At 45.0% G+C, this 27,942-nt stretch overlaps 2 protein-coding genes across 7 annotated transcripts in view; one reads left to right on the top strand and one right to left on the bottom strand.

Moving 5' to 3' along the window:
* Positions 1-5,194: 5,194 nt before the first annotated feature.
* The window catches only part of LOC106587750 (TP53-binding protein 1), a 42,664-nt gene continuing 19,916 nt past the window's right edge, over positions 5,195-27,942 (top strand). For 2 of the 6 annotated variants that reach the window (XM_045708993.2, XM_045708995.2), the window contains exons 1-14: positions 10,514-11,151; positions 12,699-12,786; positions 13,343-13,391; positions 13,846-13,913; positions 14,128-14,256; positions 14,636-14,696; positions 15,610-15,785; positions 16,021-16,147; positions 17,994-18,088; positions 18,185-18,369; positions 19,667-21,107; positions 23,464-23,580; positions 23,971-24,162; positions 24,963-25,029. In XM_045708993.2, the coding sequence (XP_045564949.2) occupies positions 10,969-11,151; positions 12,699-12,786; positions 13,343-13,391; positions 13,846-13,913; positions 14,128-14,256; positions 14,636-14,696; positions 15,610-15,785; positions 16,021-16,147; positions 17,994-18,088; positions 18,185-18,369; positions 19,667-21,107; positions 23,464-23,580; positions 23,971-24,162; positions 24,963-25,029 (2,978 nt within the window). In that variant the 5' untranslated portion in view covers positions 10,514-10,968. Of the gene's footprint in view, positions 5,309-10,513; positions 11,152-12,698; positions 12,787-13,342; positions 13,392-13,845; positions 13,914-14,127; positions 14,257-14,635; positions 14,697-15,609; positions 15,786-16,020; positions 16,148-16,494; positions 16,630-17,993; positions 18,089-18,184; positions 18,370-19,666; positions 21,108-23,463; positions 23,581-23,970; positions 24,163-24,962; positions 25,030-27,942 lie in introns of those variants that run through there. The other 4 variants (XM_082969649.1, XM_082969651.1, XM_082969650.1 and 1 more) reach the window with 4 other exon arrangements.
* Positions 7,771-10,500, bottom strand: LOC106587752 (uncharacterized). The gene is made up of 2 exons (XM_045709006.2): positions 9,951-10,500; positions 7,771-9,498 (listed from the first exon to the last, which is right to left on the bottom strand). Exons 1-2 carry the CDS (start codon positions 10,189-10,191, stop codon positions 7,841-7,843), a joined length of 1,899 nt encoding a protein of 632 aa, XP_045564962.1. The 5' UTR covers positions 10,192-10,500; the 3' UTR covers positions 7,771-7,840.

Genomic DNA, 27,942 nt, shown 5'->3' on the forward strand with positions numbered 1-27,942 from the left:
GTCTACATCATAAATAAAACAACACATCACAACAACACAACAGTCTACATCATAAATAAAACAATACATCACAACAAAACAATAGTCTACATCATAAATAAAACAATTGTGGTGGATGAATCAGAATTAGTTGGGTAACATATATAATTAAGATGTCTTATCTGCATAATATGCTTATGTGATATACTTGTTATTAGAATGTATCCCTTTGGACTTTGGTGTTGGCAGTTGTACTTCTTCCCTCAGCTGGGGCTCAGTCACTTGGGGCCCGGAGAGGGGAGAGGTCAGGCTTGTCTTTTACATGTCTCTGGTGCTATGCAGAATATCAGAAAGGGAAGAGGACAGGATGGAACATGATTTTCAAATGTGAATGTGTCTTTACCTATTCTTAAACCATGTGAAGGGATGGCATGATTAATGGGGAGCCAATTACTTGTCTCCACAATGTCTGTGCGCAAGTCACTCCCTCCTTTGGCATTGGGGGAGGTGTATGGCAGTGTATGGAACCATTGTATGTGCTCTCTGATGTTGCACTTATCCTGGGATAGTATATGACCTAGAGGCTCACTCCCCTCAGTGAGCTTGTCCAGGAGAGGGGTCAAGAAGGGGTTTTACTTGAGATGGGAGTATCTAGAGTTGACAATTGAGTTATGCCATTGAATGAGGTAATGGTTCTGTGCTATGAAGTACCAGGAACGAGATTAGAACCTCGTCTTAGGGACCACACTGAACGATAATTTATAGCGAATGTTATCTGGTTAAGGGATGCTCCTTTCTTATTATAAAGTCCCTTTGGGAAGTGTTCCTAATATCTGTGGTTCGTCATGTAGGTTGAGAGGGGTGTATCTTGGCTATAAAAGATCTTTGTACTTTTGTGTTGTCACTTTCAATGGTTCATTATAAATGTCGCATCATTGAAAGTCAAAGTGCTTTTGCAAAGCTCTTATTATTAAAGATGTAGTTTAAGTATAACTCTGACTGGTGTGTGAAGTTTGTCTCTCTCCTCATTTGATAATACAGAAAATAACCACCACACAATACATCACAACAAAACAAGTCTACATCATAAATAAAACATCACAGCAAAACAACAGTCTACATCATAAATAAAACAATACATCACAACAAAACAATAGTCTACATCATAAATAAAACAATACATCGCAACAAAACAATAGTCTACATCATAAATAAAACAATACATCACAACAAAACAAGTCTACATCATAAATAAAACATCACAACAAAACAACAGTCTACATCATAAATAAAACAATACATCACAACAAAACAATAGTCTACATCATAAATAAAACAATACATCACAACAAAACAATAGTCTACATCATAAATAAAACAATACATCACAACAAAACAAGTCTACATCATAAATAAAACATCACAACAAAACAAGTCTACATCATAAATAAAACATCACAACCAACAACAACCACGTCCTCCACATCATAAATAAAACATCACATCACACAAGACATTGTGCACTATACACATGTTCACCACTCCACCATTACAATTGTACAATATCAAATGTACAATATTACAACAATACAATTTTAAAAATGTGTGTGTGTGTGTGTGTGTGTGTGTGTGTGTGTGTGTGTGTGTGTGTGTGTATTTTGATCTTACTTTGACATGAAGTATGATCAGAAAAAGTTTTTTGATGTTGAAGTGAGAATTTAAATACAAAGAAAGCAATATTTGTAAACAAGGATATTAGTAAACAGGAAGCAGTAGACCTATAGCCGTTCACTGTCTTTTCACATGGTGGCATTTGACTCACCCTAGCCTTCCTTCTTCGACACATTTACATGTGTATGGATGCTCTCACCTTATATATCTACCAAGCACACCACAGTGGGCTTTAGGTTACTCTAAGGCTGCTGTGTTTGGGAGGTGCCTGTCAGATAGTGACGTCTCCCGCAGCAGTGAGAGATGGCTGGGGTTGTTAATACGCCACGTCTCTGCTCTGGAGTAAATCTCCCTCCTCTCAGCAGGACAGTGTATTGTGTCCCAAATGGTACCCTATTCCCTATTTAGTGCACTACTTTTCACCAGAGCCCTATGGGCCCTGGTGAAAAGTATTGCACTATGTAGGAAATAGGTTTCCATTTGGGACACAGCCCACCAGTGTTACAGCCCGCAATGAGTCAGCACTCCTATTGATCTCACACTGAGACAGGCCTGAGCCAAAGATCCTCTAAAACTGAACCTGCTGTGCTTGTGAACAAGAGTATCTACTGCCCTCTGTAGGACTAAATGAGAACGCTTTGGTTTGATCGCTTTAAAAAGAAGATTTCTTTAAAAATACGTGTAATACTAAGTCCATTGGTTTCCTAATAGACAAATCAGTACCATAAATTAAAATATTAATGTTAATTTTCTTACATAATTTTTCTAAATGAAGTAAACGATTGTTACAATGTTGATTGGAATGCAGGATATTTCAGAATGTGGTTTAGGTTGTACACAGTTAAAGCACAGACCAAAACCAACATATTGATGTGACAAGTTGAAATGTTTTTAAAACAGTCCCGTAGGCCAGTAGACTCTTATGAGCTCTTAGCTTGTGAGATCAGGATGGTTCGTACGAGGCTAGTAGGCCAGTGGTTCCCAACCTTTTTCAGTTACTGTGCAACCAACTGAATTTTGCTCTGCCAGGAGTACCCCTGAAGTACCCCGCCATGTGCATTTTACCAGTAGACCCATGGTCTCATGATCCAGATTCAGATTCAGAGTGTTTAATAGTCACATGTACAGGGTTACAGGTGTGATGGCAGGGTACAGTGAATATCTTAGGCTTCGAGCTCCAACATGCAGGACTAAGTGAAATACAATAACGAAAATGGTAATAAAACAACAACAATAGTAATAGAAATAGCACTATATAATAATAACAACTGTAGCAGTGATGAATAAATAAATGTCCCTGGGTTGGGGCAGAGTAAAGACTGTTGGGGGGGTGTGGGGAATGACCATAGGGGGAGCAGGAGCGTGATCATTCTGGGTGTGTGGGGAACAAGTGAAATAAAAACAATAGAAATTATAATAACAAAAATGTTAAATTTGATTACATCCCTGTTAGTGAGCATTTCTCCTTTGACAAGATAATCCATCCCCCTGACAGGTGTGGCATATCAAGAAGCTGATTAAACAGTATGATCATTACACAGGTGCACCTTGTCATGATGCTCCTGTACTGCCCGTGTCTGAGTGATTGAAGAGGGGAGAACAGGGCATGGCTTGGATGGCTGGGGTCGCTGGTGATGTTCTTAGCCTTTCTGCGACACCTGGTGTTGTAGGTGTCCTATAGGGCAGGCAGTGTGCATCCAATGGTGCGTTCGGCTACATGTATCACCTTCTGAAAAGCCTTGCGGCCCACGGTGGTAGAGTTGCCGTACCAGACTGTGATATAGCCCGACAGCATGCTCTCGATGGTGCTCATGTAGAACACTGTGAGGATCCTCAGGGACAGGACGCATTTCTTCAGCATCCTAAGGTTGAAGAGTTGCTGTCGTGCCTTCTTCACCACGGTGTCCATGCGGTTAGAGCATTTGACCTTCTCTGAGATATGTACGCCAAGGAATTTGAAGTTATTAACCGTCTCCACGGCGGACCCGTTGATGAGGATGGGGGAGTGTCCAGCCTGGTTCCTCCTGAAGTCCACACTCAGCTCCTTTGTTTAGCTAACATTGAGGGAGAGGTTGTTAACCTGGCACCACGCCGTCAGAGTGTCTACCTCCTCCCTGTAGGCCATCTCGTCGTTGTTGGTAATCACGCCTACTACTGTTGTGTCGTCAGCGAACTTGATGATGGAGTTGGAACTGTGTGAGGCCCCTCAAGTACCCCCTGTCGATAGGCCAAGTACCCCCAGGGGTCCTATTACCCTCTGTGGATAGGCCAAGTACCCCCAGGGGTCCTATTACCCTCTGTGGATAGGCCAAGTACCCCCAGGGGTCCTATTACCCTCTGTGGATAGGCCAAGTACCTCCAGGGGTCCTATTACCCTCTGTGGATAGGCCAAGTACCCCCAGGGGTCATATTCACTCTGTGGATAGGCCAAGTACCCCCAGGGGTCCTAGTACCCTCTGTGGATAGGCCAAGTACCCCCAGGGGTCCTATTACCCTCTGTGGATAGGCCAAGTACCTCCAGGGGTCCTATTACCCTCTGTGGATAGGCCAAGTGCCCCCAGGGGTCCTAGTACCCTCTGTGGATAGGCCAAGTACCCCCAGGGGTCCTATTACCCTCTGTGGATAGGCCAAGTACCCCCAGGGGTCCTAGTACCCTCTGTGGATAGGCCAAGTACCCCCAGGGTCCTAGTACCCCTGGTTGAGCACCCTAGATTTTACAATTCTAAAATCAGTGAATCAGACAGCCTAAATACATTGAATAAATTGGATTCTCAAACTTGAGCTGTCCCAGTAGGCTACATCATATTTTCTTCTGGATTAGATATTCCATAAACCTGTACCATACAGCTAATGACAGTACAAAATAGTTATAGAACCAACCACAGTATAGAACCAACCACAGTATAGAACCAACCACAGTATAGAACCAACCACAGCATAGAACCAACCACAGCATAGAACCAACCACAGTATAGAACCAACCACAGTATAGAACCAACCACAGCATAGAACCAACCACAGTATAGATCCAACCACAGCATTACCCTACTTTTATTATTTTACTGCACATTTTTGTTAATGCTCACTTTGCCAAAAGTGATGAACATATAGCCTAACATAATTACATGATCAACGTTTTAGATTTATTAAAAGTAATCCCAGCCCCACAATAAATAACACACGTGTTGTCCTGCACTTTTAGAAGAAAAAAAGTTCCAAAAGGGGTCTTCGGCTGGCCACATAGGAGAACCCTTTTTTGTTCCAGGTAGAACCCTCTGTGGGAATGGTTCTAGATTGAACCCAAAAGGGTTATACCTAGAACCAAAAAGGGTTATTCAAAGTGTTTTCCTATGGGGACAGTCGAATAACCCTTTTAGATTCTAGATGGCACCTTTTGTTCTAAGAGTGTGCGCACCTCAGCACCTACATGCACTAATTATGCCAACGTTTAAAAAATGCCATTGCATCTTTAAGTGGTAGTGTCTGTATCCACACCCTGTCTTCCTGGAAAAGAGAGGGGGGGGGGGGGGCGGGCGAGAGAGAGAGAGAGAGAGAGACAGAGAGATGTGAACGCAGTCAACGCGCACCGGTATTTCTGCAAAGGGGGCAATACAAATCTCATACTTTCTGCTTGCAAAAGCGAAAATCAACTTTTCAGGTAAAGCAATAGTTTGTACTTTCTAGCGCCTAATACATTTTGGGGGGAAACGTGTCATCATATAAGCCTATTTGAGCATCAATGTCACTGGTTTGTGTTCAAGGACAGGTTCAGAATAGTGTCTTGCGTTTGGATTTTCGTTCTCCAGCTGCTGCGCATTTCATATTTTCGGTTCCAACTCAACTGGTCAGCTTTGCGATATGACGCGCCAGCACGATACACCGCACCGTGTACGTATGTGTCGCCTATAGCCATATGATTTCCATATCAGTGGTGCTGTGTTTAGGGTTGGGCTTGAAGAAAAGTATGCACGATCTAATGCTGTTATTCCGTTTTTTTATTTTAATAGTTAAATCATATTTATGTATAGGCTAGCTTATTTTAAACATTTTGATTAAAAATGTTATGCATATATTATATATTGTTTATCAACGAAATTAGGCTATAAATAATATCAGCTCATGAGGGTGCATGCTGTCCAAGGACAACCCAAAATGTGCCATCTTCAATGCAGGGTAGGAGTGTATTATGGGTGCCTCAATAATGTGCCAAAGATAGCCTACTTGTGATTGCTATTGAGTTGTACTGGCTCAAATAACCTTTCTGTGCTGCATGTAGATACACGTTTAAACAAATCTAATCATTTGAATAAACTATCCCAGCCTAAGCTATTCATTGCCATGCTACACTAAGGGAACGATCATATGCTGTTCTTTCTCAGCTGAGGTAGTTTATGAAGACTCAGAGTGCCAGTGGGTCAACTAGACTCAAGGTTCTCTGTGTTAAGATGTAAAGTCTAAAGATTTTGTTATACTTACTTATTTAAATAGAGTTGCCATAGCATCACTAATGGACTTGGTGTCCTCTGACAAAAAATAAGTGAGACATTTCAGAGTCAATTCACTGAGGATGTGGGAATATGTATAAAGCGTTTTCCTACATTCAAACATCAAGCCCTTTTCTGTGGCCTATCTTAGAATGAGATAAAAATGTGCCTATGGCAGCATTTTAAATGGCACCCTATTCCCTAGCCATTTCAGACAGCCCATGTCTGGGTAGATGATAGTAGATAATATAGTGGAAACTATCAGTAACCGTAATGTACCATCCTACATCTGATCCAGTTGATTTCATTAGACACACATGGGTAAGCAACTGCATGCTGATTACATACTTGGTTAGAGTTAAATGCTAAATGTCCTGGGTCCTGATGCATGAGAAATATTTTCTAATGCCCTACTTTTGTGAGGAACAGATTGTGGCGTCACCATAGAAACAGAGGGAGGTTAAAGTAGTCCTGAGTATCCATGGGACTGGTTTGATTAAAAAGATAGTTCACCTATGTCATGAAATGAAATGAAGTCCATGTTAGGCGAGAGCAATCCACACATTGATTTTGTTTACATTGCCACTGCTGCCACGGTGCCAACAGCTGCAAACGTTGGCAATCTTTACCCCAAAAAACTGGCTGAGTGAATGAACTCCAGGCATACACAAATCCTGTTAAAATAATTTGAAATAAAATATTTCACCTATGTACAGATTATATACCTAGTATATTATGTTGAAAATGTGTGTATGAGTTATTTCACTCAGCTCCCTTATGGAAAGACTCTATCCACCTTTAGTTTCACTTCTAACGTGCTCATAATGGGGAGAGCCAGCAGGAATTCACTTCTAACGTGCTCATAATGGGGAGAGCCAGCAGGAATTCACTTCTAACGTGCTCATTATGGGGAGAGCCAGCAGGAATTCACTTCTAACGTACTCATAATGGGGAGAGCCAGAAGGAATTCACTTTAATGTGCTCATAATGGGGAGAGCCAGAAGGAATTCACTTCTAACGTGCTCATAATGGGGAGAGCCAGCAGGAATTCACTTCTAACGTGCTCATTATGGGGAGAGCCAGCAGGAATTCACTTCTAATGTGCTCATAATGGGGAGAGCCAGCAGGAATTCACTTCTAATGTGCTCATAATGGGGAGAGCCAGCAGGAATTCACTTCTAACGTGCTCATAATGGGGAGAGCCAGCAGGAATTCACTTCTAACGTGCTCATAATGGGGAGAGCCAGCAGGAATTCACTTCTAATGTGCTCATAATGGGGAGAGCCAGCAGGACATTCACTTCTAACGTGCTCATAATGGGGAGAGCCAGCAGGAATTCACTTCTAATGTGCTCATAATGGGGAGAGCCAGCAGGAATTCACTTCTAATGTGCTCATAATGGGGAGAGCCAGCAGGAAGGAGATGAGGAAAAGGAGGCCATTTCATAGCCACCGACAGGTCTGATTGGAGTGCCATGTTATAATGATGGATTGCATTTAGGTTTTCTACCAGTGTCTCAAGCACTTCATATTCTAACTCTAACCTAACCCAGTGCGCTATCCATACATCACTCCTTCAAAGCTCCACTCTACCACATGTACATCAACCAAAGTTCAAATATACATTGTCAGTCATATTATATTTTTGACTCCCAACAAACTGTTTATTACAAGAAAATGCAAACATCATTACAGATATTGTGTAACCTAACTCTCGAGACAGAGGATCTCTTCTTCTTCTGTTGGGCTGTAGAAGGCAGCTGTGTGCTGTTGGGAGATCGAGGGGAATGAGGGAGGCGATGGCTGACTGGGCAAACTCTGATCCGTTACCACTTTCTCTATCATACAAAGGTTTCCTGAGAGCCCCCTCGTCTTCCTGTCCTCCTTCCGAATGTTCCTGAGCATGCTGGTTATCTGGCGCCGGCACTTTACCCAGTCTTTACCACATTGACGCATGTCTAAACGGCGAAACTTAGTGGCGACAAACTGTCTTATGGCAGAAAGTTTGTCCGGGTCCAGTTTGTTAAGGCCCAGTGCAGGAATGCCCTTGAGATTGCTGGTAGCGAGTTCACATTGGGAGAAGACTGCGTGTAGAAGGTATTGCACTGTTGCCCTAGGCGTCTGAAACTTGTGTGCAGTTCTAATTGTGCTTGCAGGAAGACGCACATTCCACTTCATGTAGCCCAGCCAAAGCAACTCATCCCTCTCTGTGTTTGTTATGCTTCTCTGAATTTGTTTGCCTGCAACAGGTGTCCTTTGAGCTGACAGAGGAGTCTTCTGCAAAGGCTCAGCAGTGGTTTGGCTGCCAGGCAGATGGTTAGTCATTAGGTGGCTTTCTACTACGGCTTTGGCAAGCTGGATAGGTTTATCCTTGGGGACATGAATTGGCAGCCTGTGAGAGACATTGGTCACTTTGTCTTGACTAGCCAAGGGGCTACAGATTTCTATTTGGACTTGTTGCTCTGCTTCCTTAATCGACATTTGATCATAGTCCACCTCAACCACAAAACATGACTCCTCAACCTTCACAAAACATTGGTCGTTGGTTTTGGCAAGCTGGATAGGTTTATCCATGGTTACCTGGCTTGGGGGCCTGGAGGCTACCACTCTAGTGAGTGACATTGTGTTGACTATCTGGATGGGTTTATCCTGGGCTAACAGACATGGTCGCCTGGTGGCCTTCATAATGTTGTTATGCTGGGTAGGTTTATCCTGGGAGACATGGGTCACTTTGTCCTGACTAGCCAAGGGGCTACAAAGTTCTATTTGGACCTGTTGTTCCTCTTCCTTAATCAACACTTGATCATAGTCCCCCTCAACCTTCACAGGACAAAGCTCCTCAATCTCCATAAGACATGGCTCCTCAACCTCCATAAGACATGGCTCCTCAACCATCCCAGTACATTGTTGGTTCATACCATTTGGTTTAGCCATGCTTGGCACTTCTCTCACTGTATGCGTTTGATTGTCTCTGTCTGTAAAGGTGTCAACAAAGAGAGAGGATTGAGATGCGTTCTCTTTATAAAAGTCTCTCTCCGCCCTGAGATCGACAGCTTCGACTTGCAGAGCATCATGCCTGGACTGCAAATCATTTAAGGACTTCCTCAGGACCTCACACGATACACAGGTGCCCAGGTCCTGCTCTTCAGTTTCTTCTGTGGTGTCAGCATAACTGTCCCTCGGGTCAGCACCTCCAACCTCACTCAGGTCAAGGCACTTCTTCTTCTTCTTCACCGCCCTGTCATAGCTCTGCAGGTTTCTTTTCCCTTCTGTCTGAGCTGTGTTCGGACTCGAGGCATAGTCCTCTGGGTGAAGGAAGAGGGATGGGGCAAAGTCAGGGTGGTCCGGATGCAGGTTTGGTTTCTCTGAAACATGAACTCAAATTAGATTTTAGTCTCTTCAGACAGACACTTAAATTATTGCACTGGAAACGTGGTGTTCTATACAGTTGCCTGTGTGAACTGTCTTTGACAGTTTCCCGTACATCACTTACTTCATGAAAACTCTGTAGCTTGCTACAATCCAGGGATGCGAAATTAGTTGTTGCCCGAATTGTCCCATTATCCCAACTGTTACACAGAGAAGATTGAACTGCTATTTGTTTGTTGCATTTGTTCAATCTTCTAGGTCTAACAGTTGGGATAATGGGCCAATTCGGAGAACAACGCATTTCTCATCCCTGGATTGAGGTATGTTTTCCAAGACATACCTCACCCCGCCTCAATTGTCTTAATCTACACCGGAAGCCTGTCCTACCCTAGCGCAGCTGTAAACAAGCGGGTAGGATCTGTTGGCTACGAACTGACCATCAACTTACTTAAAACAAAGTGCCTCCCACAAATGCGAGAGGAGGTAGTAGGGTGCCAGTCGTTTCCCATTTGGAGTACCAATTTACCACCCACACGGGAAGGCAGATCTGGTTCTTCTCTCTTCACCATTTTTATCCAAGTTTTCCTTTGACTTTGAGCAATTTCGTTCTCTCCAGTAGGGAATCGGAAAAACCCTAACCCTCCTCCTTTCCGATATTGGGCCTTGCACCCCCAAACACAACATTGCATTTTGAAGGTCCGTAGCTAACTAACTACGTTTAGGAAGTGAGAACACAGCACATGACTGAGAGCAAAACGTTGAGCCAACTAGTTAGCTAGTCCATAAAAAAACAGCCATGCATAATATTGATTTACTTAGCTAGCTAGTTTGCTAAAAATAATATTTCATAATTACGATTGCAACCACAATTTGAGCTGGTCTCCTTTTGGCATAGCTAGCTAGGTACCTTGGTGGTCCAACAACTAGCCCAATCATTTCATTAGCCCATCCCCTTTCTCCAATTTCGCGGTGAAACTACACATACGGATGGTTATGATTGATCTGGGACGCTTCATACGCGGTTTGAGACGCTTGCTGAGTAAAACATAGAACAGCAAAACGACTAGCTTCATACTCTACAGCTAGCTATATTTCACGAAATCGTAATATTTGTAAACAAGGCTGTTCTGGCAGCAGAACTTCGAAATCGGAAACCTGCAAACGCATTCACAGGGGAAATATTTGGCATAAACATATACGATAGCTTAGCTAACTATCTAATGCTATCTAGGCTACGTCGTTACCGGTAGCTAGCTAGTTAGACTAGCAAATTCTGTTGTGGTCTTCTAACTAGCTATTTATCGGAAAGGGGACTGTAAGTCCATGCCACCACACGGATCGATTCAGTTGTATTATAGTGTACATCTCTACCTAACAGTCGGGAAGTTGTTCCTATAATATCTGCCTTCGTTCTTTGTTTTGGCGCAGCAGCTACGCTACCTGCTGTCCTTGCATGCCATAATCCGATGGATCCTAGCGGAAGTGATCTGGATTCGAGTCTGCCCCATGCAGAGAACCCGTGCCTGATCGTGGAGGACTCCCAGCCCGACAGTGCGGCACTGGAGGACGACCCGGACAGTAGCTACCGCGCCTTGCTCGCCCGCCGCTTGTCCAGCCTGCAGCCCGCCACCTCCCACAGCCCTGTACTGGTGAGTAGCACGGTGTACAGTAGACAGCGGGAGGTAACGAGTGAAGATGGGCTTGAACCAGCAACTGTGGTTACAGTTACAGTAAACCTCCTGTGCCAAAATGATCCATGTCTACTGGCAGGAGTAGTACCGTAGATGAAGAGAGAGAGCCATAACGTTAGATTAAAATCTCTCTAGGATATATATGACTGGGGGCTTGGGAGGTTGCCCATCTGTAGAATTACTTTGCCCTACTTGCACCAATGTCACTTGATGTATCCATAATTCTATGCAAAGATGGTCATTTCTGACTGCAGCGTGGGAATCGTGAGAGTAGCCCCGAGGACAGCCAGCCAGAGCAGGGCTTGAACCAGTGACTCAGAGGGCAAGTACACTAATGTTGCATCCTGTAACATAAAGGTCTAGAGATCTTTTGAGAGGCGGTAATAAGCTTTCCGGTCATACAGGGAGGGGAGACGATAGGGGTATTGTTTTTGTCAGTTCCTCCTAGCCTGGTACCAAATCAGTTTGTGTTTTTGCCCACTCCATTGTCAAGCAAGAGAGCAGAAATAGACTGTCACCCAGGCTAAGTTCCTTCTACTACCTTAGAGCAGGAACAGACTCTCACCCAGGCTAAGTTCCTCCTACTACCTTAGAGCAGGAACAGACGGGCACCCAGGCTAAGTTCCTCCTACTACCTTAGAGCAGGAACAGACGGGCACCCAGGCTAAGTTCCTCCTACTACCTTAGAGCAGGAACAGACTGTCACCCAGGCTAAGTTCCTCCTACTACCTTAGAGCAGGAACAGACGGGCACCCAGGCTAAGTTCCTCCTACTACCTTAGAGCAGGAACAGACTGTCACCCAGGCTAAGTTCCTCCTACTACCTTAGAGCAGGAACAGACGGGCACCCAGGCTAAGTTCCTCCTACTACCTTAGAGCAGGAACAGACTGTCACCCAGGCTAAGTTCCTCCTACTACCTTAGAGCAGGAACAGACGGGCACCCAGGCTAAGTTCCTCCTACTACCTTAGAGCAGGAACAGACGGGCACCCAGGCTAAGTTCCTCCTACTACCTTAGAGCAGGAACAGACTGTCACCCAGGCTAAGTTCCTCCTACTACCTTAGAGCAGGAACAGACTGTCACCCAGGCTAAGTTCCTCCTGCTACCTTAGTTTGTTGTCCGATGACCTCAAAGGAACTTTGGGGCATATCAACTTAGGTTGTGACATGACATTACTTACCTCTATTATTCTTTACAACTGACCTAGGACTGGTTTTGTTGTGAAGCTCATATTCATTAATGTTAGAAGTGGGGGGATAACAGATATCAAGTCAGTTGTCAAGAGCAAAAAATATCACTTGGCCCAATTTTGAATCAATTTAAAATACATCCCTCCATCCTACCTGCCATGGAGTCAATACTGACACAATTGGATAGGTGACAGCAGGGTTTTCATCAAATAATCCAGTCATGTCAGATCAGTACTTGTCCTACTTCATGGGAAGGAGTGATGCCTGTTGTTCTAATATTAACAGGGCCACTGAATCCAGCCTTCTCTCTCCCCAGGAGCTGATCTCCTCTCCAGCAGGAAATCGATACTCCGAGACCGACAGCCAATCAGAGAGGGTCCAGAACAACAATCACAACGGGCCAGGTTGGTCTCTCAACCTGTGACCATAAAGGACAGAGATTGGATACCTGGGGCCGTATGAATAAGGCATCTCAGAGAACGAGTGCTGATCTAGGATCAGTTCCCCCCTCTCCATGTAATCCTATTCACTGGGATCTAAAAGGAAAAACTGATCCTAAATCAGCACTCCTACTCTGATACGCCTGGGACCCAAAGAGTTGCATTGGGTCTTTTTAGTGGGCTAATGCACTCTTTTGGTGTGCAGGAAACTCATGTTCGAACCCTGTCGCTTACATAGATTTGGAACATTTAGTGGGGTGTTGGTCACTCCTATAGCAAACTAATGTACCCTCAGAAACACTAACAGTCCAGGCTGCTAAGTTAAGGGCACAGAAAATAGTAAGTGTGAAATGTAAACTCTGGTTTCAACCATTGCAGCCATTATCAGAGTAATAACATGCATATAGCCTATTGATAGCGCTGGTTTCTCTGTGATAACATTGAAAGCAGTTGATAGCATTTGTCTCCCCATAGCAGACATTGTATTCTGTCTTAAACCTATTGAATGTATTTTTTTTAGTCAACCAGGAGGAAAGTCAAGTCCTAGAAGTTTGCTCCAATACAAGGAGGTAGGTACTAGGATAACATTGTCACCAAGATGCAGTGAATTGAAGCGTTTGTAAGAGCATTGAGACAGCCAGCTGAGATGTTTGAGAAGTATGCTGCATTCCAAATGGACCCTGGCCCCTGTCGACTACCTAGACACTCCTGTAGATCTGAGAGGATTGGATAGGTGGACGCAATATGGTGACATATCCAGAAACACTAACAGTCCAGGCTGCTAAGTTAAGGGCACAGAAAATAGTAAGTGTGAAATGTAAACTCTGGTTTCAACCATTGCAGCCAATATGGTGACATATCCACCTAGCCAATCAGAAGGCAAGATGACTCTATAACGCTTATATCTTTCCAATCACCTCCAATCTACAGAGGTAGCTAGGTTGTAGGGGGCAGGCTAAGGGTCGGTTTGGAATTCAGCAATAGTCTGCTTTACGTTGACATCTTGATCCCTGACACCATCAGGTGTGCTACAGAAGACATGGCCACGGAGTCTGGGGCGGACTCCACTACACACTGCGCCCAGTCTGAAGGTATGAGCAGTTTTTAACAGAGAAAGAAATAACCATCTGAGATATGTCTCTGAGATAATATACTGTAGCTGTGTACGTTTTCAAATGCTCCATCGATGCTCTTGTTGGAAACATTCTTTTTAGGCTGTGCCACTTTTTTCTCATCACCAGATCAGTATTGCATTTCATGAATCATGATTTTGAGCTGTGCATGTTTATGTTGTGTGTATTTTAGGAGGAGTGTCCAACTTTGATTTTCTGGAGCTTTCTGAGAGCCAGGGTCTGGGTGAAGTGGTAGGGAACAGTCAGGAGGAGGAGGGCCCTACTGCTGCCCAGACAGACAGCCAGAGACACAACAAGCCAGGTAACAATACTAAGTTATCTTTACTTCTCTTGAGTCCATGGTCGTGTTTAGTAGGTGGAAACCCATTTTAAACTGGGGCAAACAGGGTGGTACTACCTGGGTCGTATTCATTAGGCAACAAACTGAACTTCTGAGGAAAACGGAAAGGGACTACCTGAACTTGTCCAGTAAGAAATTAGCTTTTATTTCATTTCCTGTTGCAAAATGTTTTGATGCAGTGTGCCTAATGAATATGACCCTGAACATGTTCATGAAGAATAAGAACACAGACATATTTTTATTTTCCGTTGCAAAATGTTTTGCTACAGTGAATTGGAGTTGAAATCTTGACCAAAGTGAAACATATTTTGTTGACTTGTCATTGTTTTGTTGTCACCAGGTGAACAGAAGAACACAACCAGGGGCTTGCCTTCAGGCAGTCAGGACAGCAAATCCAAGAGGTGAGAATATCCATCGGTAGGATGCATACCTACAAGACCATATATAGTCATAAAGCCTCCGTGTACCACAAGCGCTCGAGAGTCAAGCTTTAAAGGTCCAGTGCAGTCAAAAATATGATTTCCTGTGTTTTATATATATTTCATCATTATCTGGTTTGAATAATACTGAAATTGTGAAAATTATGATAATGCCCTTCTAGCGTAAGAGTTGTTTGAAAAGACCGCCTGAAATTTCTGCCTGTTTTGGTGGGATGGAGTTTTCACCTGCCTGGTGACATCACCAGGTGGTTAATTAGTTAATAGACCAATAAGAGTTCCAAACCTCTCTGCCATTAACAGCTAGTTTTCAGTTTTCCCCTCCCAGACAGTCCTAGCTGGGAAATAGTTTTTTTTCTAATAAGCTATTTTTGTTTCTTTTGACCATTTTAATTGAAAACATTCACAGTAAGATACTTAATTGTTACCCAGAAATGATTTGATATTGAGATAAAAACGTCTGCATTGGGCCTTTTAATAAGAAGGGCTGAATCTGAACATGAAAAGTGCACACCTTAATTGGAAGATTCACGTGAATCACACATTGATGTTAGTGGGACATTGGTAGTCATTTTATAAAGCTAGGATTCGGCCCCAAAATGATCGATCCATTCCTCACAGATTTACACATGCTAGTTCTGTTGCTCAATCCCAAATCGACTCCTAGACGATATCTTATGCACCTGTGGAGCTCTGGGAAGATTTGATAGACTCATTACCATAGTGCTTACATCTAACTTGCCCAACAGGCTAGGTGGAATTTTCACCATATTGCTTACACATCAACTTCTCTCAGATCTCCAGAAGTAAATAAAAGGTCTAAGTGTTGATTTGGAATTGTGCATTAGTTTAATAAAGTGTCTGGTTCTTGCCCCAGGTCGGAGGTGAGCTCCAGCAGCTCGTCGGAGCCCCTGGGTTGTGCCGGCCGGGAACTGAGTGTCCAGGCTTTGCTCCACTCCCAAGGCCTGCAGGCCTCCGAGGACCAGGATCCCAAAGGGGACGACTCTGAGCTGCTGTCCTCTCAAGAGGACCTCTTCGACACTGACAAGACAGGTGGGCCATCCATCTATCCACCCATCCAAACTATCTGTCTGTGTTATAGACATATACTGCCAGGGCTTACAGTACTTCTCCAGTTCAAGCAGCTCTTGTTGGTAGAGGTTAAAACAAGTGTAGTCTGTTGTTTACAAAACAATTTGAAGGCGAGCAGTCACAACTGTTATCAACAGTTGACATGAACAATTGATCACAAATTAACAGATGATAATGGAGTTCTCTCTCTCTCTAGGCACAGGGGTGGACAGCACAATGTCAGAGCCAGAGAACCAAGGCGTGCCCACCCTGACCCCCGCCCACACCCAGCATCTGCTGCACCTCGCTGAGCAGGGCACCCTGGTGCAGGAGAGCCTCTCCCAGTAAGACCTCTCTCGCCTCAACACTATACTGCACACTCCCACTGAGTTGCAGGGATGCAAACTAGTCACCTTTCGGTGAAATTTGCCGTTTTGATGCCAAAATAGGTGGCCTACGTGACTCATGTAGATCCGATGAGAAAAGTTTGGGGGGTGTTGGATCACTACTGGCTGTAACAATCGAGTGATGCGCGTTTGGAACAATACTGTCTGTATCCAAGGCTCAGCCAATCGTTTACATAACAATAGAATGCAGCGCAGCGCAGCACGCGACTGAAGAAAGAAGAGACAACCAATTTACTAGTTGCATCATCAGCGCGCGCTCTGGAAAGGCAGCTTGTCAGTTAGAGCAGCGCGTGCCCTGAACGAGAACGAAGAGGTAACGTTAGGTGAGAAGCCTGACCACGGAGACGGGGGGTGAGAAGGTGATGAAGCGTACTTCATGAGCTGTAACCGAAAAACAACTGGCATTTGGAAAGTTTGAGGTGAGGGAGAAAGTGTGGAGGAACAAGTATTAGTATTGTTATGTATCTTGCTAGCTGGATCGAATTATCCGTTAGCTAGTGTTACCTTTCTTGCCTCCCCTCCAGAACGTAGTCAGGACGGCTCAGGGGAGCCTTCACTTGCTAGCTCCAAGGCCAGAGCAATGCTCTGGGGTAATTCCCACATTTGGGGATCTTATCCTCTGCTAATGACAAGTTAGCCTGGAATTCCACTGAAGTAGTTAGCTTTTATTAAAACTTGTACATCATTTGAGGTAGTCCGAATGACAAAATAATATAGTGGGCAAACGGAGCAAAACAGTCCGGCTACATCCCCGTCACACACAACTGCATTCAAAAGCGAAAGTTAACTTACTACGTTACCCATAATGCACCTCTGTGTTTTAAAGCTCTACCCCTACTTTACCAACACTAGCCAGAGAAATATTGAGCAACATTAGCCAACTCATCTGATCAAGTAATTGAGTTTATGGTGTGAAAATTAGCTTGCTAATAAAGTCAGACAGCTAACGTTAGCTAGCTAACATTAGTAACCTAACCAATTCGCTATAGTATTAACTGATATTCGACTCCTTGCCGTTCCTCAAATTATAACGCGTTAGTTGCTTACTGGACCCTGGCAATCTGTGTGAAATGTTAACTAATGTTTCCCCTCTACAGTATGTGGTTAATTTTCAGAATGAAAATAGAGGTGAAAGGAACACTACACACTCTCCCTCTTTCTCACTTTTGCTGGCACATTGTAGAACAGATGTCCACAGGCAGAAAGTGTACAATGTAATAATATGCATTGTAGCCCAAAGATACTGTCAAGTTCAACACAACAAAAACAATAACGTGTGAGTGAGGGAGGATTATTTATATTTTTATTCAGTGAACGTTATTTTTGCACACGTAGCCTTGTGCACTTGATCGATGTATATATTGGCCACTATAATAGAGCAAAAATATAATGCCTGTTTCATTTTATTTCTACTTTAATAAGATGTTTTTTTTTCCAAAGTGCAATATTTATACTGATCATGTAGATCATATTCTTTGTTGTTTTTAATTAGTTAATACCTGCATTTCCCCCTGGCAGGGATTTTTCTGCATGTTTCAGTGCAAAAATTAAGTGTCACCTTTTTGGGCCCTCAAGAGTTTGCATCCCTGGAGTAGTTGTCCTGTTGTTTGGGTTGGCCTGGGTTGTGTTCAATAGGACAATCTGTGTTCCAATTGGTCAAGTTGAGGTAGTACTTTACCGTTTCAAAACATTTTGTCCCTACCGAACACAACCAGCGATTCTGTTTTGTCCTCATCAGAGGAAGAATGATTGTTGCATTCATCTTTTCCTTCTCTTCCTATAGGAACTCTGTTGACTTTGTAGCACCCACCCAGGAAAATTTGAGCCAAACACCTTTTATTGTCCCCAATTCACCGACAGGACAAGAAAATGAACTGGGTAACTAAACTTTCTTTTATCCAGTTGACATGTCAGTTGTTTTAGTGACTATTCTGAAAAATAGAACTCAGTGATAGACTTCTGGTTACCCCACAGGTGCCGACGAACCAATGGACACGTCTATGCCTCCGGAGGACCAATCCGATGGCAAGGAGGAGCCAATGGACACGGACCCAGGTCCTAAGTCACACCCCTCGGCATCCACCCCAGTATCCCAGAATTCCCCAGGTTTTGTGTTGGAGAGGACCCTCTCTCTGCCTACCCAGCCTGAGTTCTCTCATGTACGTATCTTTAATCCATTGACCAGATAGTGGGAAAAAATAGATTCAGTTAGCACTGAACTCAATGGCCGTATCCTGTTACCTGTTTTTGCGTACTAAATAGTAGGCTGTTTGGGAATGTGAAAAATATCATGTTTTATAGTATGAGTCATTTCGAAAATGTAGTTTGCTTTAAATGCCTGGATGTCATACACATGGCTTTTCATGTGGTAGGAACTCAGACCAATGTGTGTTTGACAACAGCTCATAATCATGTAAGGGTTTGGGCTGTACCAAAATGAAAGAATGGTGGGGAACAACCAAATTGTGCATTAGATGATGTCTTCTCAGTATGGATGAGCCTAGTATTATTTTTTTTGACAGTTTTGTCATTTAGCAGATGCTCTTGTCCAGAGTGACAGACAGTGAGTGGATTCATCTTAAGATAGCTAGGTGGAACAACCACATGTCATAGTAAGTATATGTTTCCTCAATAAAGTCTGACACACAGTATGTAATGTGTTGCTTACGGCGTATGTTTTTACGAAACAGTTTGTTCTAAATAGTATGATTAGTATATACTTTTAGAAAGTATTAGGCAAGAATGAGTTCTTTACGTTTTTCTGTACACAACTTTCGCCTTTTGAATGTATATATATATTTTTTTTAAATTTAAATTTTAGTTGTTTAGCAGACACACTTGTCCAGAGTGACCTACAGTATTGAGTCCTACTTTTTTTCCTACTAGTCCCCTCGTGGCAATTGAATCCATAACCCTGGCGTTGCAAGTGCCATGCTCTACCAACTGAGCCACACGGTACCACATAAATGGAGACCAGGGACCTACCCTTATCTCTCTTTATTCTTCCCTTTTATTTATTTATTTCACCATTATTTAACCAGGTAGGCAAGTTGAGAACAAGTTCTCATTTACAATTGCGACCTGGCCAAGATAAAGCAAGCAGTTTGACACATACAACAACGCAGAGTTACACATGGAGTAAAACAAACATACAGTCAATAATACAGTAGAAAAATAAGTCTATATACAATGTGAGCATATGAGGTGAGATAAGGGAGGTAAAGGCAAAAAAGGCCATTGTGGCAAAGTAAATACAATATAGCAAGTAAAACACTGGAATGGTAGATTTGTAGTGGAAGAAAGTGCAAAGTAGAAATATAAATAATAGGGTTATTAATCCCTTATTGATTATTTTGGTTTATTATGACGATCAAGAATCTCATTATTCAATCAGGTTAAGTCCTATAGGTTCATAAAACACCATCAATTTAGTTTTTTCTTTTTCCCTTTCCAAAGGATGTATTTGTCCCAACCCAGAGCCAAGAGGCTGGAAGCAGTAGCATTGCTCCACAACAGACGCACAGCAGGAAAGTGACATCATCATCCCAACCAACAGCACTGGATTCAAGCTCACCCAAGATGGCCGCTGCACCCGCCCAGTCCAAAGCACCCACAACAACTGACCGAGAACACTCTGTGACTGATTCTTTCCAACTGGAGCTGTCTGTGAATACTCAGAGCTGTAGTCTGGCCCAGCAGGCTTCCATGCAGGCTGGGGGGAAGGATGTCGAGGAGGACAGTCAGGCTACACAGATAGAAGGTCTGGACGGACCCCTACGGATAGACACCAGTGACTCTGTGATTTCACAGATAGACACCAGTGACTCTGTGATTTCACGTAACAGCCAGAAGAGGGATAGTAACGGGGTCCCCTCTGACCCAAAAACCCCTGCTATTTTGCCTAAAGTTCCTCAGGTGCCTGACTTGCTGAAGACTAGTGGGGAAAGTACCAGGAGAGAGGAATGTAACACTTTACAGAAGTCTGACAGGCACAAACAGACAACCTTGAATGTACGCAACGTGAATATAGGCGACGATGGTATCAATGTGATCAAAACAGATAGTTCTCAGAAGCAGGATGCCAAGGCCTCTTCCCCCTCTCCCTCCTCCCAACAGAAGCTTGAAACCATAGACTTATTCACCCCTAGCAGCTGTGTGCAGGAGACGCCTTCTTCCTCGAATAGCACTCCCTGTAGTTTGGCCTCCCTGTCTCAATCCCAGTCTGTTTTCTCACAGATGTCTCACGTGGGGTCAGTGAAGGCTCTCTCGCCGAGTCCAGGTGTTTGTGTAGACTCCAGAAGAGATGGAGGAGAAAGGAGAGAAGTAGGAGGGGGAGTGGGAAGCCCGACGAGCTCACAGAAAAACCGGGACCCGTCTAAATCCATACAGTCTTTATCGCAGGAGCATGGAGGCACTGCTACCAACAGCGCAAAGGAGAAAAACAAAGCAGATGAAGAAGAGGAGGAAGAAGGGATGGAGGAGGGGGGAGAGAAGCAGCAGGACAGCACGTTGGGGCCCGAGGGCTCAGGCCTCTATCTGTCTCTCTCTCAGAGCCAGGTGCTTTCTCCAGAGCCCATGGAGGAAGAAGAGGAAAAAAGAGGGAAGTTCCCTGTCTCGCACTCCAGGAGGGAGGGAGGAGAGGAGGAGAGCAGCAGCATCATTGTGCTGGAGGAGAGCGAGAGGAGCTCCCAGCTACTGGAGAAGGAAGTGAAGTCGCCGTCGAAGATGGGCACGTCTCAGCCAGTGGCAAGCCGGCGGGGGTCAGTGTCGTCCAATGGCACAGGGTCACAGCTGAAGGACACCCAGCTGCTACCAATCGGACTCGCCCAGGCTGAAAAGGAAGGGTCTACGGAAGCAGAGGGGCTCCGAGACAAGAGCCTCAGTGACAGCTCTGGAGGTAAGAGGCCTCGATGCCTGTGGAGATATCAGGTGACTCAATAGCATTTCCTTGATTCCTTGTGTCCTCTCTTCTTTCCTTCTCAAAACACATTGTAGGAAAGATCAGAGGGGAGGAACCTCAGACCTTTTTCCCTCACCTCCTCCAATGCGTTTTGAGGAGAGGACACAAGGAAACGAGGAAAGACTATTAAGAATCCATGAAGTAGATAGAAGTTTGTTTTTGTCCAATATATTGTGTGTAGACCAAGGTTGGGGGATGGGGTGGGTTACCAGGGGTATGTTTGGGTTGGGGGGAACACCAGGGGTATGTTTGGGATGGGGTGGTGGGGGGGAACACCAGGGGTATGTTTGGGATGGGGGTGGTGGGGGGGAACACCAGGGGTATGTTTGGGATGGGGGTAATGGGGGGGGGAAAACCAGGGGTATGTTTGGGATGGGGGGGAACATCAGGGGTATGTTTGGGATGGGGGTGGTGGGGGGGAACACCAGGGGTATGTTTGGGATGGGGGTGGTGGGGGGGAACACCAGGGGTATGTTTGGGATGGGGGTGGTGGGGGGGAACACCAGGGGTATGTTTGGGATGGGGGGAACACCAGGGGTATGTTTGGGATGGGGGGAACACCAGGGGTATGTTTGGGATGGGGGGAACACCAGGGGTATGTTTGGGATAGGGGGAACATCAGGGGTATGTTTGGGATGGGGGTGGTGGGGGGGAACACGAGGGGTATGTTTGGGATGGGGGGAACACCAGGGGTATGTTTGGGATAGGGGGAACATCAGGGGTATGTTTGGGATGGGGGTGGTGGGGGGGAACACGAGGGGGATGTTTGGGATCGGGGTGGTGGGGGGGAACACGAGGGGGATGTTTGGGATGGGGTGGTGGGGAACACCAGGGGTATGTTTAGGATGGGGTGGGGGGGAACACGAGGGGGATGTTTTGGGATGAGGTGGAACACCAGGGGTATGTTTGGGATGGGGTGGTGGGGAACACCAGGGGTATGTTTAGGATGGGGTGGTGGGGAACACCAGGGGTATGTTTGGGATGGGTCACCAGGGGTATGTTTGGGATGGGGTGGGTCACCAGGGGTATGTTTGGGATGGGGTGGGGTGGGGTGGACCACCAGGGGTATGTTTGGGATGGGGTGGGTCACCAGGGGTATGTTTGGGATGGGGTGGGGTGGACCACCAGGGGTATGTTTAGGATGGGGTGGTGGGGAACACCAGGGGTATGTTTGGGATGGGGTGGGTCACCAGGGGTATGTTTGGGATGGGGTGGGGTGGACCACCAGGGGTATGTTTAGGATGGGGTGGTGGGGAACACCAGGGGTATGTTTGGGATGAGGTGGAACACCAGGGGTATGTTTGGGATGAGGTGGGGTGGACCACCAGGGGTATGTTTAGGATGGGGTGGTGGGGAACACCAGGGGTATGTTTGGGATGGGGTGGGTCACCAGGGGTATGTTTGGGATGGGGTGGGGTGGGTCACCAGGGGTATGTTTGGGATGGGGTGGGGTGGGGTGGACCACCAGGGGTATGTTTGGGATGGGGTGGGTCACCAGGGGTATGTTTGGGATGGGGTGGGGTGGACCACCAGGGGTATGTTTAGGATGGGGTGGTGGGGAACACCAGGGGTATGTTTGGGATGGGGTGGGTCACCAGGGGTATGTTTGGGATGGGGTGGGGTGGACCACCAGGGGTATGTTTAGGATGGGGTGGTGGGGAACACCAGGGGTATGTTTGGGATGAGGTGGAACACCAGGGGTATGTTTGGGATGAGGTGGGGTGGACCACCAGGGGTATGTTTAGGATGGGGTGGTGGGGAACACCAGGGGTATGTTTGGGATGGGGTGGGTCACTAGGGGTATGTTTGGGATGGGGTGGGGTGGACCACCAGGGGTATGTTTAGGATGGGGTGGTGGGGAACACCAGGGGTATGTTTAGGATGGGGTGGTGGGGAACACCAGGGGTATGTTTGGGATGAGGTGGAACACCAGGGGTATGTTTGGGATGGGGGGGTTGTTCAATAACGGATATTTTTTTTAATTGATTTAACAGCTTTTGAAGTGATTCAATAAATAAGTAGACCCCCCCCATGTGCTTGCTTGCTGACCACTAATAGCTGAAAGACTTGATAGGTTTTCATCTAGTTGCTTTCATGTGTCCGAGTCCCTTCAGATCAGTGGCCATGAAGGGAAGGCGGTGATGAAAGACTCTCAGCCAACTCTATTGAATTCAAAGTGTTTTGTCCCTGCAGTAAATACATTGGGCTACCAGGACTATATAAGCCTGTCGTCATTTCAGTCTGTTCAGAGATTGTAATGGTTTTTGTTTGTATTAATATTTGTCCTCTGCAGAGATTCCATTCCACTTCACTCTCCCCAAAGAAGGCGAGCTGATTGGCCCTCCTGTGAGTGCCACTCCCCCTCTGATCAGCCAGTTGAAGCAGACACCGAGACACAGCACTCCGATTGGTGGGTTCCTTCCCCTCAAGAAATACTATCAACTAGCTCTCTCCATAGCCAGCTTTACCATGTGAACTGAAGCAAAGTATTCTAACCACCAACCTATATAGTCTCACGCATCACTTCACACTCACTCTCTATCCCACACACACACACACTCGCCCTCACACATCAACACACAAACTCACCCTCTCTCTCCGATTCACCCACTCGGGTACACACACACACACACACATACTCTCTCTCGTTGTCGCACCCACCTCCTTTACACAAACACAGTTGTTCTCCCAGTCACCTCATCATTCCAATATGATGGTTCGCTAGTAGAATCCCCCAGAGAGGCTCTAATCTGAGCCAGATTACATCGTGGTGGTCGTCGGCTCTTTTTGTTTTCCTCAGACATGACTTCCTTCTCTGAGAAGTCCGCGGCAGTGGGTGACGTTTCCACGGAGACGGCGATGGCGACCAGCGAAATCACGGCGGGGGAGAGTGGCGAGGACACTGCCGAAGAGGCTGATGGGAAACTGAGTTTGCGGATGAAGCTGGTGACCCCCGTGGAGGAGGGCAGCTCAGAACGCTTCAGCCTGCAGAGTAAGAGCTGTTATAGGCCAATTATTCATGTGTTATTACCACGTTATTCAAAGAACAGAAATAGGACAGCACTCCGGTAAATAAACTTAAATTGACATTTTTATTGCCGCATGAATGTTTGGGGTATGAGCCCTTCGGCGTGCAAGGCAATGGCAATCAATGTCACAACAACAAGACCACACAGGTGGGCGTAATTGTAAATTGCCAGTCAGTACTGGCCCAGTGGAGATCCCAGCAGAGGGAGCTGTGGGGGAAACATGACAATCAAATAAAGATCCACAATACAAAGACATTATGATGTCATTACCTAAGTGTTTGGCCTGTTTAGAACCTGCTACAAAATACAAGAAAAATAACATTCCTCATTAAGGCCAGCTGGGTTACCACGTTATTACCACTGGAATAGGAATTATAGCTGTTGTAATGGTTTATATTCCAATGCCTGCTTATAAACATGATATGACCACGTATGTGACCTTTTTGTTTGCCTATGGATGTTCAAGACATCTGTATGTTATTTTCTTATGAATCTGTGTGTTGATACCATGGAGGGACAAGTGACTATCTTTCAGATGGTACAGTGGTCCATAGAAAATGCAAACGGCATCAAACAATATCCAACAACTGTGTACATAGAATTAAAAGGGTTTCATATGACTACTGAAGCGTATCCATTGATGTATAGAAATGTGACATCTGCTGACTCTCACACCTTTACTGCAAGAATAGACGTCTCAGTTTGTTGATTTCTTTTGTTCAACCCCAAAACACCAAATTAAACACTTTTTTTTCCCTCCCAGAGCCACCGCAATCAGACGAGGAAGGCTCTGTCTCCAAGGTTACCACCGTTGTCAAGGCTGTAACCAGGTAACCTGCTTTGGTTTCTATGCAAGGCAGCCCGATTTCAGACTTTTTCCCCTGCCTGGGATTTGAGCTGTGTCCCAAATGGATTCCTACAACTCATTATCACGATTCAGCTTCATTTAATATTATTTTGTTTACATTTTAGTCATTTAGCAGACACTCTTATCCAGAGCGGCTTACAGTAGTGTGTGTGCATACATTTTTATACTTTTTTCATACTGGGATGCCTTTTTGTTCACAACTCTGTACCCCAAATAAAAGCACTGTTGAGAATATTATAGAATAATAATGTATATATACAAAGATGCTTAATACAGTATGTTACAACCGTCAGTGAATGATCATGGCTGACATTTGCATATATTTAAATGTATTTACATGTATTACCTGACTTTGTCAGGTCATTTGGTTTCCATGGTTTGTTTCAAATCAAGGTTTATTTGTCACGTGCGCAGAATACAACAGTGAAATGCTTACTTACAGGCTCTAACCAATAGTGCAAAAAAGGTGTTAGGTGAACAATAGGTAAGTAAAGAAATAAAATAACAGTAAAAAGACAGGCTATATACAGTAGTGAGGCTACATACAGACACCGGTTAGTCGGGCTGATTGAGGTAGTATGTACATGTAGATATGATTAAAGTGACTATGCATATATGATGAACAGAGAGTAGCAGTAGCGTAAAAGAGGGTTTGGCGGGTGACGGGACACAATGCAGATACCCCGGTTAGCCAATGTGCGGGAGCACTGGTTGGTCAGCCCAATTGAGGAAGTACAGTGGGGGGGAAAAGTATTTGATCCCCTGCAGATTTTGTACGTTTGCCCACTTACAAAGAAATGATCAGTCTATAATTTTAATAGTAGGTTTATTTGAACAGTGAGAGACAGAATAACAACAAAAATATCCAGAAAAACGCATGTCAAAAATGTTATCAAATGATTTGCATTTTAATGAGGGAAATAAGTATTTGACCCCTCTGCAAAACATGACTTAGTACTTGGTGGCAAAACCCTTGTTGGCAATCACAGAGGTCAGACGTTTCTTGTAGTTGGCCACCAGGTTTGCACACATCTCAGGAGGGATTTTGTCCCACTCCTCTTTGCAGATCTTCTCCAAGTCATTAAGGTTTCGAGGCTGACGTTTGGCAACTCGAACCTTCAGCTCCCTCCACAGATTTTCTATGAGATTAAGGTCTGGAGACTGGCTAGGCCACTCCAGGACCTTAATGTGCTTCTTCTTGAGCCACTCCTTTGTTGCCTTGGCCGTGTGTTTTGGGTTATTGTCATGCTGGAATACCTATCCACGACCCATTTTCATTGCCCTGGCTGAGGGAAGGAGGTTCTCACCCAAGATTTGACGGTACATGGCCCCGTCCATCGTCCATTTGATGCGGTGAAGTTGTCCTGTCCCCTTAGCAGAAAAACACCCCCAAAGCATAATGTTTCCACCTCCATGTTTGACGGTGGAGATGGTGTTCTTGGGGTCATAGGCAGCATTCCTCCTCCTCCAAACACGGCGAGTTGAGTTGATGTCAAAGAGCTCCATTTTGGTCTCATCTGACCACAACACTTTCACCCAGTTGTCCTCTTAGTCATTCAGATGTTCATTGGCAAACTTCAGACGGGCATATATATGTATTCTTGAGCAGGGGGACCATGTGGGCGCTGCGGAATTTCAGTCCTTCATGGCGTAGTGTGTTACCAATTGTTTTCTTGGTGACTATGGTCCCAGCTGCCTTGAGATCATTGACAAGATCCTCCCGTGTAGTTCTGGGCTGATTCCTCACCGTTTTCATGATCATAGCAACTCCACTAGGTGAGATCTTACATGGAGCCCCAGGCCGAGGGATATTGACAGTTCTTTTGTGTTTCTTCCATTTGCGAATAATCGCACCAACTGTTGTCACCTTCTCACCAAGCTGCTTGGCCATGGTCTTGTAGCCCATTCCAGCCTTGTGTAGGTCTACAATCTTGTCCCTGACATCCTTGGAGAGCTCTTTGGTATTGGCCATGGTGGAGAGTTTGGAATCTGATTGATTGCTTCTGTGGACAGGTGTCTTTTTTACAGGTAGCAAGCTGCGGTTAGGAGCACTCCCTTTTAAGAGTGTGCTCCTAATCTCAGCTCGTTACCTGTATAAAAGACACCTGGGAGCCAGAAATCTTTCTGACTGAGAGGGGACCAAATACTTATTTCCCTCATTTAAAATGCAAATCAATTTATAACATTTCTGACATGCGTTTTTCTGGATATTTTTGTTATTCTGTCTCTCACTGTTCAAATAAACCTACCATTTAAAATTATAGACTGATCCTTTCTTTGTCAGTGGGCAAACTTACAAAATCAGCAGGGGATCAAATACTTTTTTCCCCCACTGTATGTACATGAATGTATAGTTAAAGTAACTATGCATATATGATAAACAGAGAGTAGCAGCAGCGTAAAACGGGTTTGGGGGGGGGGGGGGCACACAATGCAAATAGTCCGGGTAGCCATTTGATTACCTGTTCATGAGTCTTATGGCTTGGGGGTAAAAACTGTTGAGAAGCCTTTTTGTCATAGACTTGGCACTCCGGTACCGCTTGCCATGCGGTAGTAGAGAGAACAGTCTATGACTGGGGTGGCTGGGGTCTTTGACAATTTTTAGGGCCTTCCTCTGACACTGCCTGGTGTAGAGGTCCTGGATGGCAGGCAGCTTAGCCCCAGTGATGTACTGGGCCGTACGCACTACCCTCTGTAGTGCTTTGCGGTCAGAGGCCGAGCAATTGCCGTACCAGGCAGTGATGCAACCAGTCAGGATGCTCTCGATGTTGTGGCTGTAGAACCTTTTGAGGATGTCAGGACCCATGCCAAATCTTTTTAGTTTCCTGAGGGGGAATAAGCTTTGACGTGCCCTCTTCACGACTGTCTTGGTGTG

Source organism: Salmo salar, chromosome 26 (assembly GCF_965601325.2).
Source record: "Salmo salar chromosome 26, fSalSal1, whole genome shotgun sequence".
Taxonomy (NCBI): domain Eukaryota; kingdom Metazoa; phylum Chordata; class Actinopteri; order Salmoniformes; family Salmonidae; genus Salmo; species Salmo salar.